General features: G+C 38.1%; 2 protein-coding genes and 1 long non-coding RNA gene across 3 annotated transcripts in view; 2 read left to right on the forward strand and 1 right to left on the reverse strand.

Annotated features, from left to right (window-relative positions):
- Positions 1 to 12403, forward strand: LOC115921294 (aqualysin-1-like). Its single transcript, XM_030978637.1, has 9 exons — positions 1 to 57; positions 2125 to 2249; positions 2973 to 3110; positions 3792 to 3918; positions 4696 to 4802; positions 5891 to 6032; positions 7597 to 7781; positions 9176 to 9347; positions 11976 to 12403. Exons 2-9 carry the CDS (start codon positions 2139 to 2141, stop codon positions 12107 to 12109), a joined length of 1116 nt encoding a protein of 371 aa, XP_030834497.1. The 5' UTR covers positions 1 to 57; positions 2125 to 2138; the 3' UTR covers positions 12110 to 12403.
- LOC115921300 overlaps positions 12012 to 20694 on the reverse strand; it is a 17351-nt gene continuing 8668 nt past the window's right edge. The window contains exon 2 of the long non-coding RNA XR_004062863.1: positions 12012 to 12088. This is a non-coding gene — a long non-coding RNA (uncharacterized LOC115921300). The remainder of the gene's footprint in view (positions 12089 to 20694) is intronic.
- The window catches only part of LOC115921288 (aqualysin-1-like), an 11203-nt gene continuing 9370 nt past the window's right edge, over positions 18862 to 20694 (forward strand). Inside the window, exons 1-2 of the mRNA XM_030978628.1 lie at positions 18862 to 18928; positions 20558 to 20682. Of these exons, the coding sequence (XP_030834488.1) occupies positions 20572 to 20682 (111 nt within the window). The 5' untranslated portion in view covers positions 18862 to 18928; positions 20558 to 20571. The remainder of the gene's footprint in view (positions 18929 to 20557; positions 20683 to 20694) is intronic.

Genomic DNA, 20694 nt, shown 5'->3' on the forward strand with positions numbered 1-20694 from the left:
TGGATGAAAGAAAGAGCCATCATCATTCTCATCATCGCTTGACTGTTTGGAAGGAAGGTAAGTCCTAGACGACGCTTTTCTTCTTACTTGATCATTCTTCGATTGAATAATGTTCAGTGAAATAGATCACTTTAGACAATTATTAGAGCAGCTTTAAAGTGCGCATCATGAGAAAAACACCCTCAGCTTTGGTAGCTCCTCGCGAAAGAGTGTCTTGTGTTACCTTGAGTGTGGTTTTTCATGATAGAGAATAATTATCTTCTATATCAAAATCCACTTGTACAAAGTTTGGTCTGAAGGAAGCGTATATGATTGTGTCAAAAGCCAATTATGTTTGTGACATGTCTTCTGACAACAATAACCTAGCTTTAATTTGTTTTTAAATCTGTTTTGTGCATTAGATAAGCAATCTTATTCATGTTACCCCAAGCTCAAATATTTCTAAATAAAAATTATATTGACGTAATCCTGGCTTCCTCCTCATTCAGTGTACATTGATTCAGTTTCAATGAATGGAGCTCATTTTGGACGCCCTATGTCAGAACAATGTCATAGGATAAACGATTTGCAGGCTTATCAAAGAAGAATTAAGACTAAAATATTACTTTAATCCCCCCCCCCGGGAGGGGGGGGGGCTTAGATTTGGTTAGGACGGGTGTGCCGCTCAAGCCTCGACACCCATACCCATTTTAAGGGGTATTTTGGCAGAAAAGGGTACCCACTTTAGGGATTTTTCTCGAAATATAGACCCATTTTTTATTTTAGGAAACGGACCCATATTTTTGTTTAAAAATGGGACTCATTAGAGTACCACCCCCCCCCCCCCCGGGCTTGAATCAAGGCCCTGTGAAAGCTGAGATACAAAATTAAAAGGGATATTAGCCACATTCGTTTCATCAGACCAAACTTGTTTTGAAAGTTTTACAACCTTTTTGTTCATCCATGCATGCTGCAGGATCTATCATAATAATTATGTACGTGTATCATTGGAGAGAATACGAGTTACACTTTAGTATACAAATAATACGTTTTTGCGAGTGCATTGGTAAATATGCAATGCACGCATGTTAAATATAAAAGTAGGATAATGAGTGAGACTTGTCGAGTTCATTGTCTGTCTCATTGTGACTTTACCAAATGCAGTGCATATCACTAATGCACGAGCTAAACACATGTATTATTTGTTTTATAAGATGGGTCTACAATATGAGTATAAAGTCGAAAATTGACGGTTGTTATCACCAACATTTTTTTTTTTTTTTTGGGGGGGGGGGTACTCGGCACTTCTGTCTAGACACCCCTGTCTCTTTACAGATAAATACCATAATTTCTTTTTCAAAACTATACACTCTTCAAAACCTGTGTGACGCGCGTGAAGGCTTGGGAAGCGAGAGTGTGTGTCTCAGAGAGAAAAAAAAAAACATTCGGACAAACGTCACTGGCAGTGCGGTGGCCTCTTTTTAGTTTGGATTCTTATTTAGTAGAACAAGGACGATAGCTATATGAAAAAGACATGGATAGAAAATCCACCGACAGTGGATGTCAATGATATGCATTATCACTGTGTAGAAACTAAAAGTTGATATGTGCAAGAGACGTGTTAACCCCTTTATCCCTAGAGCGCCCGCAATATGCATATGCTTACAAACGGTTTCAACCTCGATTTAAAATAGTAATCCTCTTCTTTATTCCTCTAAACGCTTCATCACAAATTGGTTCACGTTGACGGAATAATAATATACCAAAGGCTCACCCCCCCCCCAAAAAAAAGAAGATAATACGAACAATAATAATGATAATAATATTAATAATTGTTGATACAAAAACACCGTGTATAACCTTTAAATATGACGGAGAACATCTAAAAAATATTCTACTCAAAATTGTAATAATTATTATATAGTCAATAATGATGATTATAAACGATTCAACAATTTGACAATTAAATATCCGTTCAGATTTGCGGGGCGGATCCAGGATTCTGCATGAAAGGTGGCACATTTTTGGGGTACCAGATTTTTTGGTTTGCCAGACTTAGTCTTAAAGGGGCACGTGCCCCCCATGCAGTCCCTTGATCCGCCACTTCCGTTGGCTTGTTCATTCCTTGTCATTAATTAATTATAGACTGACCATACAAGATGAAATTCCTATTGCTGCTTACCCTTGCCGTGGCCGCTTACGCTGCTCAAGCCCCGTTCTACGACGCTGGTGAAAACGGCGTAAAGGGACGTTACATCGTCGTTCTGCAGGTAACAATATTATCTACATTCTTCACAATTTTGATGTCAAGTTTTCAAGCGGTTTTGTGGTGTGTTGAATTTTAAAAGATGCAGTAGAAAATAAAAGAAGCTACTTTTGATAAGTCAGTTGAATTTAGAGTTAAATATCTTATCTCAAAGTTTAACTCTCAAACACATTATTACAGAGTAAGTAAAAAGGGAGCCCAAATATGCGTAAGCGATGGGAATACAAATCCGTCAGACACAGTTGCAGAACATTACTGTCATACGCCTATATAAGGAACCTCAAAGTAAACGACACAGTAAAAGTTTCCAAAGGATTCCAACATATAGATGGCACAAATGCTGCTATGTATATGGCAGCTCATATTCAATTGCTAGTTATTATTGCTGATAATAATTGTCTTTCCCCTCCCATCGTGCATTTACTCTTGAGCAAGCTTTTCGTGTAACGTAATTCTTCCTCTTACTGAAAAAATGAATATTTTTATTATTACTATTAAGTTAGACTGCAACTGAATATATAGCATTTCTTTATCTGTGAATGATGAAAACGTTTTTTGTTTTTGTTTTGTGAACAGATTGTATCGGTTTCCATTGTCATTTACTTACTCTACTCAATTTATTTAACGACAGCGTTTTGACATATTTCTGATCAATGTATGTGCAAAGATTTATATGGATAACACTTATTTATCCTTTTTATTCATGAAAATTCCATTCATTTCACAGGATGGTGTAGATATCGACGCAACTTTAGAGCGTTTAATGACCCGTGTAGCTACATCTGGTCTCTTCGCTTCTATCAAATCGAAAATATCTCTCATCAATGCTTTCGTATCCGTTGTTCCCGAAGGAGGCCTTGATATTGTAAGAATTACCTTTGGTTTTTGTTTTTGTTTTTTACTACTTCTTTTCTTCATCATCTTCGTCATTATTTATGTCTTTATCTATTTCTTTTCCGCCTCTACCCCCTCCTTTCCTTTTTACTTTCTTCTTATATTCCCCTTTCTTCTACTATTTTTTATGGTTCTCTCTTTCTTCTCGTTCTTATTCCCCTCCTTGTTCTTCTCCTCCCCTCCTCCTCCTCCTCCTTATCCTTCTTCCTGTTTGTTGTTCCTCTTTTTCTCCTTTTCTTCTTTTCCTTCCTTTTCTTTTGATTAAGATAATCACAGCTTTAATATTTTAGCTAGTTTCCATAAAAGTGTGCTTATGTTGCATCGATTGCACTTTAACATGTTTTTTGTTGCCAAATGCCAAAATGTAATATTCTAGTTCCTCTGACTGTATCATGATGATAAATTATTATTCATTTAATGAAAATAGGAACGTCAGAACCAAGTACAGTCAAACCTGTCTTGGTGACCACCTCTCTATTAAGGACATCTCTCTATATAATGGCCATGCTCAGGAAAGAAATGTGTGTTGTAGAAACTGTCTAGTAAGACCACCTGTCTACAGTGGCCACTATTTCTGTCTCCATTGGGTGGCCTTAATAGACAGGATTGACTGTTCATGATTTTGAGGAACAATATTATGGTCACCTTTCAGTTGCGTTCCCTGCCTGGTGTTGCCTATGTAGAGGAAGATGAGATCATCAAAGCTGACGCTGTCGAATGGGGTCTTGATCGCATCGACCAGAGAAATCTCCCTCTCGACGGGAAAATGGACGTCGATGGTTAGTCAAATATATACATATAATATATATATATTCATCTTCTTCCTCCTCCGCCCTCTACCAAATGCAATTTATTTGCATAAAAATCATGTTCATAAATGAATATGTAAAACAATGTGAATACAAAGTATTATTTTATCCATCTGTGTTATATTCTGCATGGTAATGAATTCATATATTGTGTATAATCCATTGTAACGTACAGGGGCGTACGCAGGGGGGGGGTTGGGGGTTCAAACCCCCCCTTTGGTATTTTTATGTGTGTAAACCCCCCTAAAACCCCCCCCCCCCTCCCCCCCCCCCCCCCCCCCCCCCCCCCCCCCCTTTGGATTTTTTTTTTTTTTTTTTTTTTTTTTAATTATTAAAAAAAAAAAAAAAAAAAAAAAAAAAAAATTATACCCACGGTTAACCTAAAAAAGGTGACCTTACCCCCCCCCCCCAACGAAGAAAAATGTCAAATTTTGAAATTTCGAGACCAAAAAAAAAAAAGTGTCCGCTTGCCCCCCCCCCCCCCCCCCCCCACTGAGCGACTTTACGGCCGGCGCGATTTTCAAATTTTCGGGAGCAAACCCCCCCCCCCCCTTGAAAAAATCCTGCGTACGCCCCTGGTAACGTATATTGATATCTTTCATTCTGCTTCATTCATAGGGTTTTGTTTTTAGCTTATTTATGATTTTCTTATATTCATGCCCCCAAAATATCTTATCATGATAACTGACTATTTCAGGGACAATGTTAATTTGATAAAAAAATATAATTTGTTAACCTTGTTTGCAGGCACTGGTGCTGGAGCTCATGTTTACGTAATCGACTCTGGTATCTATACAGACCATAACGACTTTGGTGGCCGTGCTAGTGTTGCTGCAGACTTCATAGGTGGAGATGTTAGTAGACGACGGTCATTTTATTTCATTCATTTCTTTCATTTTACTGTTTTGTTGTGGGCCTATCTGTTCCTTTTTAATCTTAACCTAATGCTGTTCACAGTATTTGTTTTAATTGTATAGGGAAAGAAGGAGTAGACATAGTAGTAGTATTTGTCGTCATCGTCGTAGTGGCAGTAGTAGTCTTATGTAGTCAGGGCCATAGTCAGGGCTCGAGCTATTTTGCACAAAGAGTAATGATTTGATTACGGTCAGATGAGCATCCAGTGGTCCGCTTTAGGGTCCTTGGTGGTGTACAGGGGGCGGAGCCCCCGTAAGCTCAAGGGTTTTAAGCATTAAATAACGGTCAGAGAAGCATATTCTGATACCTCAATTCTTTCTCTCTTTCTTTCTTTTTCTCTTTAACATACTTTTTCAAAAAATGAGGGGGCTCGAGCCCCAAGCCCCGCCGTTCTGCAGGCCCTGACATGATTAAGGCTTCTTAAAAAGCATATTTTTGCCTGACTGTAAATTTGGGAATTTGTAATTTTCCAACGAACGCATAAAAAATAATATTTTACAAAAGAAATTGAGAAAACATACCGGAAAATCATGTCATTTCAGTAACATTTGTAAATCACCGATACCGAATTAGAATTAAAACACGTTTGAAATTTATTTGGAGGGCAACCCCCCCCCCCCCATCAGTACGCCAGTGTTCAGTGGCTCATGTATTCTCACCCCTATAATTAAAAAAACACACACGCTTTCCCATCCTCTCACAATATATCCACGATATGCGCGTATCGCATAAAATCCTCCGTTCATAAATATAGGGGCATGAGGAATGTTTTAATACCTGTTTACTTTCCTTTTCTTTGAATGGAATTCATTTTTATGTGATTCAATTCATGCTTTATTATTTGTTTTTGTTTTTTTGGTTAAAAAATACAAACATTTTTTACTCCTTTTCTCCTGATTTTTTCCGAAGGGGTGGGGGCGCGGTTTTTTTTTGCGCCCCTCGCTTCCGGCGCCTATGCCTCGATTGCTTATTAGATAATCTAATAAATTGAGATAAACATATCGCCACCATGATTCTTCTATTCTAGGGGCAAGATTGCAATGGACATGGAACCCACTGTGCCGGTACTGCTGTAGGTAATACATATGGTGTTGCTAAAAAGGCCTCCGTCTACGCACTCCGTACCCTCTCTTGCAGTGGCTCTGGCTATAAATCTGACAGCATCTCAGGTAAAAAGACCTTGCCAAAAGTTCGGAAAGTCCCGCTTATTGGATTTCATTCAGGGGGGGGGGGGTCTCCAACGCAGGAAAATCCCGCGGAAGGGGGGTTCAGAAATGTTGGCAGCCCTGAGATAGGGGGTGCCTACAACGGGAGGGAACAGGCATGCGCGTACCCTAAATAAGTGGGGGGGGGGGGGGGGGGGGGGTAAAATATGGGAGATTGAGACCACTTTTCCTATGTTTATTTTCTTGTGTCATTGCGCTGAGTGGCGGAAGCCCTCTCCAAATCCCCTCCCCCCCCCCCCACAAACAAACAGAAAAGAGAGAGAGAGAGATAGAGAGAGAAAGAGAGTTAACGTTAATTCTGAAGAAGAAAGAGGTGGAAATGAATTGGAAAGGGGAGGACAGTGGGAAGGGGGAAGAAAAGAACAAAAGGAAGGAAACAGAGACTAAAATAATTTCCCTTACTGCATTTAAATGAATGGTCGCTCCTTATGCAGACAAGAGTTTAAATTGTAAAAAGAATTGTTAATGTATATAAGCCTATCTTTTTCTGGGATTTAGTGACTCCCATTACCCTAAGAGCCAGACTCTTTTTAATGAAAAACTTAAAATAATAATGCAAGCATGAACAATTGTTTTTATACTGTCCTGATCAAAACTCTTCCGAATCCAATCCAATCCATAGATATTTGATATAGCGCCTTTTCCTTGCAGTTACAAAGCGCTGGTTATATTATAATGTGGTATGTAATTGATTTACATTATGTTTGTAATGTTGGCATATTCAAACGTTCGTCAAAAAGTACTTCTAGATTTCTAGCACTGAGTGATGGCTTTATGACAGGACTTCTGACAGATACCCCATCTATTTAGTTTGGAATCTGTTTTGAAGATTCCATCCACGAGTATAATCAACACCTGCTTTTATGGTTGAGATGATTTTATATTGAGCAAGTACATGCAGGCCTGAAAGAAAAAGAAATCCGTTTGTCATCTGCGTATAGTCGTTCCAGGGAATTCTTTTGGATAATAGTACAGAATAAATAACGGAGGTCCGAGCCGAGACCTTGAGCTTCCTGGACCCCAAAGAGTATTAAAAGAGCATTGAAGACAGTATCGTCAATTTTGATCCTTTGAATTCATGCGAGATATCATTATTATTGTTATTATTATTGTAATAATTATAATAATAATAATAATTTGGTTGTTATTATTATCATTATTATTATTATTATAACTGTAATTGATATTTTTATTATAATTATTATCATTATTACTATTATAATCATTATAATTTCTATTATCATTGTTCTTATCATTATTATCACTATTATTAGGTAGTAGTATTATCATTTTCATTTCTATTATAATTATTATTGTTATTATCATTATCATTATCATTATTATCACTATTATTAGGTAGTAGTATTATCATTTTCATTTCTATTATAATTATTATTGTTATTATCATTATCATTATCATTATTATCACTATTAATACTATATCATTATGGTTGTTGTTGTTGATATAATTATGATGATTTTCATAAAATTTATCTTATTTTTTTAGCCCTTAATTGGGTACGCGATAATGGGCAAAAGCCTGGTGTTGTTTCGATGTCCCTCGGTGGCTCCGTGTCGACTTCACAAAATACAGCTGTCAAGAATTGTCGAAATGCCGGCTATGTTGTAGTTGTTTCAGCCGGCAATGACGATGGTGATGCTTGCGACAAGTCACCCGCTTCTGCACCAGAGGTAAATGACTTGATTATTCAGGGGTTGGGAATCCAATTCAGGTGTGACAGGGGGAGAGGGGGAAACGGGGGGGGGGGGGGGGGGTGAGATAATGACATTGAATTTCCCAAGAGGTCATAGTAATGAGAATTTCGTCGCCCCTTTCTAGGCTCTCTCAGAATGGGGGGAGGGGGAGATGGGGGATTCTCGAAATCTTTCCCACGAGTATTAAAATGGGGGCGGGGGCACAGCCTCCCTTGTATTCCTAAACGATAATAATGCAGACATTAATAATAAGCAACATATCCATCCCGAGGGTGCTCAAGGTTTTCATGTTTTTTCCACTCTCTATAATTATATAGTAGGGGGCATCAGATCTGCTCTTATTTTCAAACAAAACAGATCTGTTCTATTATACCTCCTCCCTCTCTCACTCTCTCTTCCATCTCTTCTTATTTAGTACATTGTGATTCAGTATTATTCTCATATATTTTTTCGTTTGATATCAGAGGCGGAAGTGAGCTGATAGGAGAATAGAATGGAAAAAAGGCAGGACATACTATGTCGTTTTTAAACAGACTCCTGTTTAGCGGTATATGATACTCTGTACAAGGATGCGAAATGAATAAATAAATATCTGCATTATTATCTTGATAATACCTGATATAAACGTTTGTAATCCAAACAGTTGAATGATCCAACTGAGAAAACCAGAATATCCAATTCCCTTGGTGACACGTGATTTTTAGCTTTTTTTAGGGGGGGGGGGGTACAAATTTTCAAATTTTCGAGGGCCAAAAAAAAAATAATGTGCTCACTACCCCCCCCCCCCCCCCCCCCCCCCCCCCCCCCCCCCCACTGAGCGACTTTTCGGCCGGCGCGATTTTCAAATTTTCCGGAGCAAAAAAAAAAAAATTGGGCCCCTCCCCTGAGAAATCCTGGATCCGCGCCTGAGGACAACTACCTCCAAGGGAAAACACCCTCTATGACGACTACCCCCCGGACAACTGCCCCCTATGACAACCATCCTCTAGGACAACTACTCCCCGGACAACTATCCTGGGGGTAGTTGTCTCGGGGTAGTTGTCCGGGGGTAAGTGTCCCTGGGGGTAGTCCTCTTAGAGGGTGGTTGCCCTATAGGGGGTAGTAATGTTGTTCTAGGTTGTAGTTGACTGGGGTGGTTATCCGGCCGGGTGGATGTCCAGGGGGTATGTGTCTGGATACGTGTTTTCTTCTCTATATTATTTGGTGTAAAATGTTTGACGTGCTTTATACAGTTATAATGTTCCACGCCTTTGTATGTCTTGTATTCTGTTGTATTTACAGTGTGCCATATGGACCTTGGTTTTAAAGGTTTACTTCTGCATGTTCATGTGTATGAGTTTGAATAATGATTATGACTTGTGTGTATGTAGGCTATCACCGTGGGTGCCACTGACAGTTCTGACAAAAGATCTTACTTCTCGAACTGGGGCACATGTGTTGATATCTTTGCTCCTGGTTCATCCATCAAAAGTTGCGGTATTAGCTCCAAATATTCCACAAGCACAAAGAGCGGAACCAGCATGTCATGCCCTCATGTTGCAGGTAACGATAAATTATGTAATATATTCATAAACATTGTTTCATTGAGGCTACTCCGCGATGAAAAAGCAGAGAGTGGTATATTAGAAAATAGTATACAAAATAAACACAGCAATGAGAGTATTATAGTATACAAATATACACTGCCTTGAGAGCATTATAGTAAGAATTACCCACACGAGGTACCTTTGGACCGTTTCGAAGGTACTGAGTGTATGTGGGTAATTTTAGTAATGCCCGAACAAAATGATGTATATTATTTGTTTTATAAGAGGATATTTTATTTGTTTCATAAAATGATGTTTTATAACATGATTTTACTAACGACCGGTCATTGGTAAAATTACGTGTTAGGCAAAATAAATGCTTGGTCACGTGTACGGTCTCAACCAATCATTTGATTAGGATCCGCTTCATCATTTTATGATATAGATATGTTGACTGCTATGATCGCTGTTTCTATAGGCCCCGGCGCGCCTCGGGTCAAATCACGATGTAACGTCCCCGAGAGCCAGTATAAATATATGCTTCGAATATTAAAGCAGTCCATCATCTTGTATATACCGAATTCACAAAAAAAATCTACAAAAAATTCTTACCTTATTCTTACTTGAGTTACTTGACTTGTTAAAACATCACAACAAATCTGAGACACTGTCTGTAAATCTTCGCTGGAAAGTTGCCTGAATGTTACAATCGTTCGGGAATCGCACCCGCACTGCACTCTTTGTATCCGCGCTCACACAAAGGAACTTTTACACGTGAACCAATGGGGATCTCACCAAAATTTATTTATGCGGCACGTTAACCGGGGCATGCGGGCATCTCTTAAAAGACTATTGACCGGTAGGCGGGCATGGCTTAACTCACGACTCAAATTTTGACCAATCAGATGGCTAGATTTCTAAAGAGAGGTATATAATATACAGATATTGACTCTGGTTAGGTGCGTAATATGACATTCTCTTTCACTCTCTCCCTTTCAACTGTCTTTTCAAAGCATGGAGCTTGCAAAGCTTGCGGTCTTCGCTTACATTACACTATACTACTTTGAACCTCCACCTATACAGCTAAAAATGTACTACTCGCTTTATGGTAGCCTCACATGCGCTCCTTGGTATTACACTTATGAATAATTTACAATTGCATATTGTTTACTTGTATCGTTATGATTCTACACTGTCGCTCATAAAGGTGGAATATTTTAGTTTTACCCCAATTTATGGAATTATTTAAAAAAATATTTAAAAATAATAGATATAGATAATAGTATAATAAAAAAAAAAAACAGAAAATGCAATAAATTTTCAATAATTTATTGCATTTTACCCCGGTCCCCAACATAAAAAAATCCTCTGGACGGCTTTGCATTATCATGGCTCAAGGCAAAGGCACACATAATTTTTTTTAATGTTAGGCACCGGGGTTAAATGCAATAAATTATTAAAAATTTATTGAATTTTCTGTTGTTTTTTTTAATTTATGGAAACAGCCCCCTACCCCAGCCCCCGCTGCGTACAGTCATGGTTCAGTGACAAAGCAATGGCCTCGTAACTGTGAGGCCCCAGGATCAAAACCGTGTCGATGTGCTATATTAGTGCCCTTTTGTGGGCATTAATCCTCATTACTGTCATTTATGACTTAAGGGCATAGGTCCCCTAGTTGATAAGCATAGTAGCATACACATGCTTTATCAGTCACGCAAAACACACATTGGCAAATTATTATTCAATAAAATCTGAGAATGTATACTATTATCTAGATCCATTATTTTTTAATTGTTTTTAAAATAATTCCATTAATTGGAATAAAAAAAAAAATATTCCACCTTTATGAGCGACAGTGTATATGGTTTTTAAATCATGTTAATACTTTTGTAAAATTATTGGAAAATTAAGCCCCCCCCCCCCCCCCCCCTGGCTGCGATTCATATTTTTGAATTAATAAACCTTGAATATTATTGGATCACCATTATCACCCGTTATCGAGAATTAAATTCTCGATATCAAAAAATAAGTTATTGGTATCAAGCATTATTTATTTTTTTATATCACGAAATAGGATTTAATGTTTAAACGGCTTGCCATGCGATCATGACATGACAGAATCTGACCTGAGGAAAACGCAAGCTTTAAAACCCATAATATCGTTTTCATGTGCTTCTGTTAACATTGGGAGTAAGAGTAATACCATCATGGAACAATAAAGGAGAGAGGAGATTATGTTGATGGTGAGGGTACAAAGGGTCTGTATGGTATTCCATATTAAGTGCTATATAAATCAAGATTATTATATATTATGTTCATTCAATGAAATAAAATTCGAAATTGAATCAACTGTTAATAAAACCATATATATTATTCCATATTAAGTGCTATATAAATCGAGATTATTATATATTATGTTCATTCAATGAAATAAAATTCGAAATTGAATCAACTGTTAATAAAACCCCTTGTCAATAGTCAATAGTGTATTTTACTACCAGCTATCATGTAGCTATTTTCGCAGACGTACTCTTCTAATTATGTTCAGGTAGGTCTTAGAATTGGGTGATTAATGAAAAAAATTGTGAAATAGTTCTGACAATAAACGTAAATTCCTCATGCTACACTGTTATCTTCTCCCCAGGTATTGCTGCGGTAATGTCTGCTTCAGAGAGTGATTCTGAGAAAGTGTACGCTGCTATCATTAGTAACGCTTCCTCGGGCAAGGTTGAAGACCCTGAGACTGGCTCACCCAACCTCCTGGCTTACCTCGATTAAAAAGGAGTTCCAAGAAACGAGATCTTCTTTCAGCGAAAACCTATCAAACAAATATTTTGAATATAGTGAATTTAAACCTAAGCATTTATCCCAGTTGGTAGGGCTATATTGAAGCTCATACACACAGAAAGGATCAATGTTATGGTATTTGGGAATTAATTTTGAACATCTTAATGCATCTTAGGGATAATCACATAACTATTACTCCAATCAGCTGTATTAAAATGGGTGGACATTGTGGTCTGGTCCAGACAATTTGATTCCTTCTGAAGTTCAGAAAGTTTAGAAAATCCTTCATCCTTACTTAGAACAATTGTCATAACATATCGATGATGGAAAATCCTGACAGGAAAATGCTAGATGTGTATTTTTTCTTCTTCTCTATCTCTCTTTAACACAAAATCAAACTGTCGTGGGTTTTAGAGGTTGTTTTCAACCGATGATATTATATCACTCTGGTGCACTCCCTTTCATATCAGCGATTAAAGTCGTGAGATTATAGAGGTGGAGATGTTGTGGTCCAGTTGATAGGTCTCCGGACTGCCGACAACCAAGGTACAGGGTTCAAATCCGTGTCGCAGCACTAATGTTCATTGGCAAGATATTAATCTTCATTTGCCACACTCCACCCAGGTGAGGTAAATGGTATTAACAAAAATTAAATCCACGGTCAATGGGCATAATTTTTATTTCACTGGATAAGTACGTTCACTGTAATGGCTCTGATATCAAAGGTGAAATATGATGTAAAACAATTACCATTGCAGCATTCTATAATCAATAAAGAAAACACAATAGCAAGGAAAAACTGAACACTGTCACTGTTACGTTGTGAGTTACCATAAATGGAAAGAGAGACGAAGAGAGGGAGAGAGAGAGAGAGAGAGAGAGAGATAGAGAGAGAGAGAGAGAGGGGGAGGGAGGGAGAGGGAGAGAGGAGAAAGAGAGGAACGCAGGAAAAAAGGGTTTTATAGTCAAAACACGTCACTAGTTTACCCGTTTCCAAGACCAGTAGCGAAGCGTGTGTCTAGTAAGATCTAGATCTATAGGCGCTGATGTCATGGAGTGGGAATAGGAACAGACTTACTAGGTAGATGACATGTACGAGATTAAGGTCATCGGGTGAGGGGAAGAGTGTTGAGATAGTTGTATCATTTCTAAACACCTTGCCTTCCCTTACTCTTTTTGCTTTGTTTCTTCTCTGTTTTCCCCCTTTAGGATTGAAGGGGGATGTACCTTTAACCATGGACCTACTACACTATCCCACCATCACCTACTCGCCTAAGCGATAAAGCCTTCTGACAAAATGGCATACATTTGATGAATATAAAACAGAGGCAGTATGAACAAAAAAATCTCAGTAAAGGTCTTCTGGATACTGGTGAAAGGCTCAACTGAACATAACGTCAGCATCAACATCAACTTATAAAAATCAACAAAATCGTTATCATCATCATCATCATCACCACATCATCACATAAGCAACTTTGGCGCAAGTCGATTTTTATACTCTCGCAAACAGTGCCTCCTGTTCATCCAAGCGTGATTCGGGATGGGACGCTCTTTCGTGGGATGTATGGTGATTTGCTGTTCATCGATGATTTGTGAAATAGTTAACAGTTTTCTAGGTGTAAACTTTTTTTTGGACTCACATTGTATATATATATATATATATATATATATAGTACAATAATGCCAGAATGAGACACTGCATTTGATTTTGTCATTTTTTACACATTTTTACACATTTACACACGCTTGTTTCTTTAGATCTTCTTCAGATGTTCATTTTATTTCTTACTTTCCAACTTGCTTCATATTTGCTAGTAGATCTGTTTTTTTTAGTACATGTTTATCCGATATTATCATCATCACGTTTTATCTATCAATTTTTGTTAATTGTGTTTAAAATGTAAATGCTCAAAATCTAAATGTTACGAGAAAAGGAATTAAATGTTTTGTCCATTCTCTCTTACATTTTTGTTTTTCTTCTTTTGTTTTGTTTTCTTTTTTCGCCACTCATCCATGTATGTAAATTCGATTTATTTTATGTGTGATTTGCAATATATTAAAGTTTCCATTATTATTAGTATTGTTATTTTTTCCTTGAACTATTTTTGATTATTTTCCATATTGATGTATTTGTAATTTTTCTTCATATCTTTGAACTTTGTAATATTTGTTTGTATCAGTCTTCCGGCTGTTTTAACATGAAATTTTGATTCAATAAACCGAAATAAAATGAAGAAGAAAAAAAATCAACCTCCACAAAACAACATCAACCGCAAGTTTATTATCAACATCAAAATCATCATGATAGCATTGTAAGGGTTACATAGCCAGAGTGGTAAAGGAGGGGGGGGGGGGTGGTGAATATCTGAAGTGAAAGAGAAATTTTGAAAGTTATTAATTTTGAAGACTTGGTGAGTGGGTGAGAGATAGAGAGAGAGAGATGGAGAGAGAAAGAGAGAGAGAGAGAAAGAGAGAGAGAGAAGGAGAGAGAGAGAGAGAGAGAGATGGAGAGAGAAAGAGAGAAAGAGAGAGAGAGAAAGAGAGAGAGAGAGAGAAGGAGAGAGAGAGAGATAGAGAGAGAGAGAGGGGGGGGGGGGAGAAAGGGAGGGGATGAGATCAAGGCGATTAATCTTAAAAACATATTATTCAAATCCAGTAGAATGATAGGTGTGGGACAAAGAAGTGCATGTATGGATTGCAAAGAAAACAATTCAAGTTGTTGGAAGAAAAAAGCATCACCCGAGAAAACAATGATCAAATCTGTCTCACAAATTTATTGTGTTGTTGCTGATGACACAACGAACAGAAATAAAAGTAAATCAAAATGATAATTTACAAGTTATGAAGAGATATACAGTAGGTTTATGGTTACACCATGTGAGAGGGGAGGAACCGTAAACCTACTGTATATCCGATCACCATGCAAGTCGATACTTATAAGCATCATTATGAATAGATATATTAAAGAAGCACTCATCGTCCCACAGGAAAATTAAGGCTTGGAAGACATTTTCTTCTGCGTTGGCTCAGATTGCACCCCCCCCCCCCCGCCAAGGTCTAGATACTCATTGTCAGGGCCGCCCCCGCCCCCGGGGGGGGGGGGCAGGGGGCATAGTGCCTCACCTTTTCAAGTACCGCCATAGTGCCCCTTTTTTATATAGGAAAAATGCCCATTTAACATTGACAAGTGCCCCTTTTATTTTGACAAATGCCCCTATTCCTTCGACAAGCTCACATTTTCCTTCGCAATAAGAATCCATTTTCCATTCATATAAGAACCCTTTTAATCTCTATTTAGTGCCTCATTTCAGATACGACAAGATGCCCCGTCACCTCTGATAATTTCCTTATTCAAATTTTACTTTGACAAGTGCCCCTTTCCATTTTAGTAACTACCCTCTCTATCTTAGATAAGCGCACCTTATATTTTTACATGTGCTCCTTTTCCTAATTATAAGTGCCCCCATTAGAAAAAAAGTCCCTTCCCCTTCTCATAAATGCCTCTTTTTATCTCTGAAAAATGACCCTTTTCAGGTACGAGAAGTTACTCCTTTTTACTTCAGATAATTGCGCCCTTCACCTTTGATAATTGCCCCTATTCTAATCTGAGAGATATACTCATTGAGTGATTTCAAGTTGGTTGTTTAGGGCTGGTGTTAGTGTTAAATAAACACTAACATCAGCCCTAAACATCGAAATGGAAATCAGCTGGTGTTACGGCTTTGACCGCTGAATATCGTCAACTTCCGGTTAGCTAGTGTTATCGATTTTGCAAAATTGTCGTCTGCTGAACCGACCTTTGTGGCTGGTGTTAATATTTTATGTACATTATGTCATATTCACTAACACTAACACTAGCAGGGGCGGATCTTGGGTGGCCAAAAAAAAAAGAAGGAAAAAAAGGAAAACATATTTTTTTAATTATAGTTTTAATGTCGGGGGCAAAATGATGCTTTCTACCCCGCCCCCTTAAAATGAAATCCTGGCTACGCTTGGGGAGGGGGTGCAACCTGCCACACGCTTCTACCTCTTAGTTGCTTTGATCCATTGCCGAAAATATTTTGGCACCAATCATCCCCCCCCCCCCCCAACCACGGATACAAATCGACACCCTTGTCAGTACCCAATAGAATAACGAAAAGGGAATACTTTTTATCATGCATTTTATTGCCAGTGCAATCTTGTTTCCTCGTAGTTAAATTAAAAAGAGAGTTATGTTGTGTGATCAGTGAACACGCCCTTACAATATTCATTCACATTACCCTCACACACTCATATCTCCACAAAACTGATGACACAATGAACGTAAATAAAAGTAATAATTTACAAGTTATGAAGAGATATATTTAAAAAGCACTCGTCTTCGCACAGGAAAGTTCGGGCTAGGGAAAACATGTTCTTCTTGGGTCACCGTTGGCTTGGATGCCCCCTCCCCCAGCCAAGGTCTAGATATGCACTGTCATGCAGTCTCTGAACTTTCCAATCTTATCAATAAGTTCATGTGAAAAGCTTCAGCTGGAGGCCTGTATCTATGTTGTTGCTTGTTTAAAGAATATGAAAATAGATAGTGAAACTAGATTAAGCCGCGATAAGATAAGCTTTAATTGCATATGGTGTACAAAAGCGTATCAAAAAAACTCTTGATATTAAATTCATATGGTAATCTGAATTTTCTCTGACCAGGCTGCAAACTTCTTGTCTTCTTTAATTATCTGACACAGTTGCAAGACGTTCGTCTGCTTTGATAATTTGTGAATTTCGCCATCTCTCGCGTAAGTTATCGTTACCCGAATAGCATATGAAATCGATGATTTAAGCTATACAAAATAATCACAAGTAAATATGAGGAAAGGCTTTGAAAAGGGTTAAATTCAATAATTTAATAGAAGGAAGCTATGTATGATGTTATTTTAACGCGGAGAATGTTAGCCTCAATTCTTCCATTATTGAACATTATAAGGAGTTGAAATTAACATTAACTTTTCCAATACTTGAGTGCACAAATTAATATTACAAACATTACAAAAAGAAAGAAGAAAAAAACTCTCTAAGCTAAATTGATTTTCAGTCTGTAAAGCATGCAAAATGGTTTTCGACACCCATTTTTTTTTTCAGCCCAAGATTGGTACAAACGAATTGTTTCAAGACTTTTTGAAAAGTTAGTTGCTAAAACACCTGTGGAAACAAAGTAATGAATAAGGTGTCATTAGAGAGAATAAAGGTACTCTTTACCATGTAAACAACTTTCAAGGGCACATAGTTTATCAACATTTCATAATGCTAGGTTTACGTTGTGTTCCCGGTGGCCACGACAGCGGACCACGAAGCGTATAGTGCGCCTTGGGATTTTTGCCATTTTGCTATGTAGTCAAATTTTGTTACGTCTTGCCAAGTTTTTTCATTACGTACTGTCACGTTTTGTTGCGTTCACTTCGTTTTACTACGACCTACTAGGTTTCTCATCCGCACCGTGACTGCCGTGGTCCTTTTTGTTTACAGTTTAAAAATCTGGCCCGGCATCCACGGCAATCACGCCTGTCACGTTTGCCTATGCATTCCTTCCCCCGCGTTGTCTCACGTCCATCCCGTTTTGTCCACGGTGGCCGAAAACGTGATTGCCGTGGCCGCCGGGAACAAAACGTAAACATAGGAGCTATCAAAATAAATGTGGATATGCTCTTTGTTGTTGATACACACTGTATGTATAAAGAAAATGACATTGATAATGATACTGAGTTATCACGATATAGGCCGCGGATTACGTGACAACATCGTCTGTTAAGAGCTAGAAAACCATTATTATCTGTGACTCAGGATCAACGAACTTCTGGATGTCAACAGACTCTACCATATCCTCCTCCTCAGTGAGGTAAAAGCTATAATCATTCATTGATTGGTTGGTACAGTAATTGGTGGAGGTGTCGCGGTCTAGTTCATTCACTTGACTCTCATCCTTTATTAGGGCTGAGGGTTCAGATCGATTCCATGACATTTGCTCCGGCGACAATTGCTCCGCTGTAAATTTCATACACTAATCGAATGGCTAACTTCAACCCTGGATTCAACACTATACCCTACCCTAAACCTAACCCTAAACCTAACATAAAACCCTATTGAAACCCTAACCCTAACCCTACATCTTATACGAAATAAAGCCCGGAGCAATTGTCGCAGGAGCAAATGTCGTGTCACCTTCAGATCTTAGTCCAGCACTGATGTAATGAGGTCTCCCCAGGTAAACAAAATTATTAGTAATAGTATTATTATTATTGTTATTATAGGTTTATTATAGTGGTGGTGGTAGTATTATAATCATTATTTATATTACTATAATTATTATTATTATTAGTATTAGTATTATTATTATTATTATTAATTCTCCAAGGCCACCTCAGTCATTGGTCGAAGGTATGTGACTTCTCCCAGCCCCCCCCCCTCCTCCCCTCCTCCCCTCCTCCCCCTCCTCCTCCTCTTCCTCCTCCTTCTCCTCCCCCTCCTCCTCTTCATGGATGTGAGGGTTTAACTATTCATTTATTAGTCCAGTCATTGGTCGAAGGATGTGACCTCTCCCAGGCCCATCCTCCTAAAAAAGATATCAAGAGACATGCGTCATCCCAATTTTAATATCATAATAGTTCTACTATCAGATCAAAAATCTATTTTAAAATTCATCTTATTTGTTTTCTCGATATTGAATCATCTGGTGGGTTCCCAACATTTAAAATGAACTTGGTGGGACCCCTTATTAATTGGATGAAAGGAAGAGCCATCATCATTCTCATCATCGCTTGGCTGTTTGGAAGGAAGGTAAGTCCTAGACGACGCTTTTCTTCTTACTTGTTCATTCTTCGATTGAATAATGTTCAGTGAAATAGATCACTTTAGACAATTATTAGAGCAGCTTTAAAGTGCGCATCATGAGAAAAACACCCTCAGCTTTGGTAGCTCCTCACGAAAGAGTGTCTTGTGTTACCTTGAGTGGGGGTTTTCATGATAAAGAATAATTATCTTCTATATCAAAATCCGCTTGTACAAAGTTTGGGCTGAAGGAAGATAATTATGATTGTGTCAAAAGCCAATTATGTTTGTGACATGTCTTCTGACAACAATAACCTAGCTTTAATTTGTTTTTAAATCTGTTTTGTGCATTAGATAAGCAATCTTGTTCATGTTACCACAAGCTCAAATATTTCTCAATAAAATTATATTGACGTAATCCTGGCTTCCTCCTCATTCAGTGTACATTGATTCATTTACAATGGATGGAGCTCATTTTGGACGCCCTATGTCAGAAAAAATGTCATAGGATAAACGATTTGCAGGTGTTGTGGTCGAGTGGATACGTCGCCGGACTGTCGATCACAAGGTCCGCGGTTCGAGTCCCGCCGCTTCACTAATGTCCTTTGGCAAGATATTGATCTACATTTGCCACACTCCACCCAGGTGAAGTAAATGGGTACCTGGTAGGAATTTATTCCTTGAAATGCTAGAGCGCTATAATGGCAGCACAGCTAAAGCCGGGGTAATAATATCCAAGTTTGGAAGCGCTTAGAGATTTATTGTAATTTGCGCTATATAAAAGCTGAATATTATTATTATCAAAGAAGAATTAAGACTAAAATATTACTTAAATCCCCTTTGGTTTGGACGGGGTGTGCCGTTCAAGCCTCGAAACCCCTACCCATTTTAAGGGGCATTTTGGCACGAGCTAAAAACATGTATTTAAAATATATATATTATTTTGGATTCTTATTTAGTAGAACAAGGACGATATCTATATGAAAAAGACATGGATAGAAAATCCACCGACAGTGGATGTCAATGATATGCATTATCACTGTGTAGAAACTAAAAGTTGATATAATTATGTGCGAGAGACGTGTTAACCCCTTTCTCCCTAGAGCGCCCGCAATATGCATATGCTCACAAACGGTTTCAACCTCGATTTAAAATAGTAATCCTCTTCTCTATTCCTCTAAACGCTTCATCACAAATTGGTTCACGTTGACGGAATAATAATATACCAAAGGCTCATCCCCCCCCCCCCAAAAAAAAAAAGAAGAAGAAGATAATGCTAACAATAATAATAATAATAATATGATTTATCGAAGAAAAAAAATCAATTGTTGATACAAAAACACCGTGTAAAACCTTTAAATATGACAGAGAACATCTAAAAAAATATTCTACTCAAAATTGTAATAATTATTATATAGTCAATAATGATGATTATAAACGATTCAACAATTTGAAAATTAAATATCCGTTCAGATTTGCGGGGCGGATCCAGGATTCTGCATGAAAGGTGGCACATTTTTGGGGTACCAGACTTTTTGGTTTGCCAGACTTAGTCTTAATGGGGCACGTGCCCCCATGCAGTCCCTTGATCCGCCACTTCCGTTGGCTTGTTCATTCTTTGTCCTTAATTAATTATAGACTGACCATACAAGATGAAATTCCTATTGCTGCTTACCCTGGCCGTGGCCGCTTACGCTGCTCAAGCCCCGTTCTACGACGCTGGTGAAAACGGCGTAAATGGACGTTACATCGTCGTTCTGCAGGTAACAATATTA

This window comes from Strongylocentrotus purpuratus, unplaced genomic scaffold (assembly GCF_000002235.5).
Source record: "Strongylocentrotus purpuratus isolate Spur 01 unplaced genomic scaffold, Spur_5.0 spur5_contig_813, whole genome shotgun sequence".
NCBI lineage: Eukaryota > Metazoa > Echinodermata > Echinoidea > Camarodonta > Strongylocentrotidae > Strongylocentrotus > Strongylocentrotus purpuratus.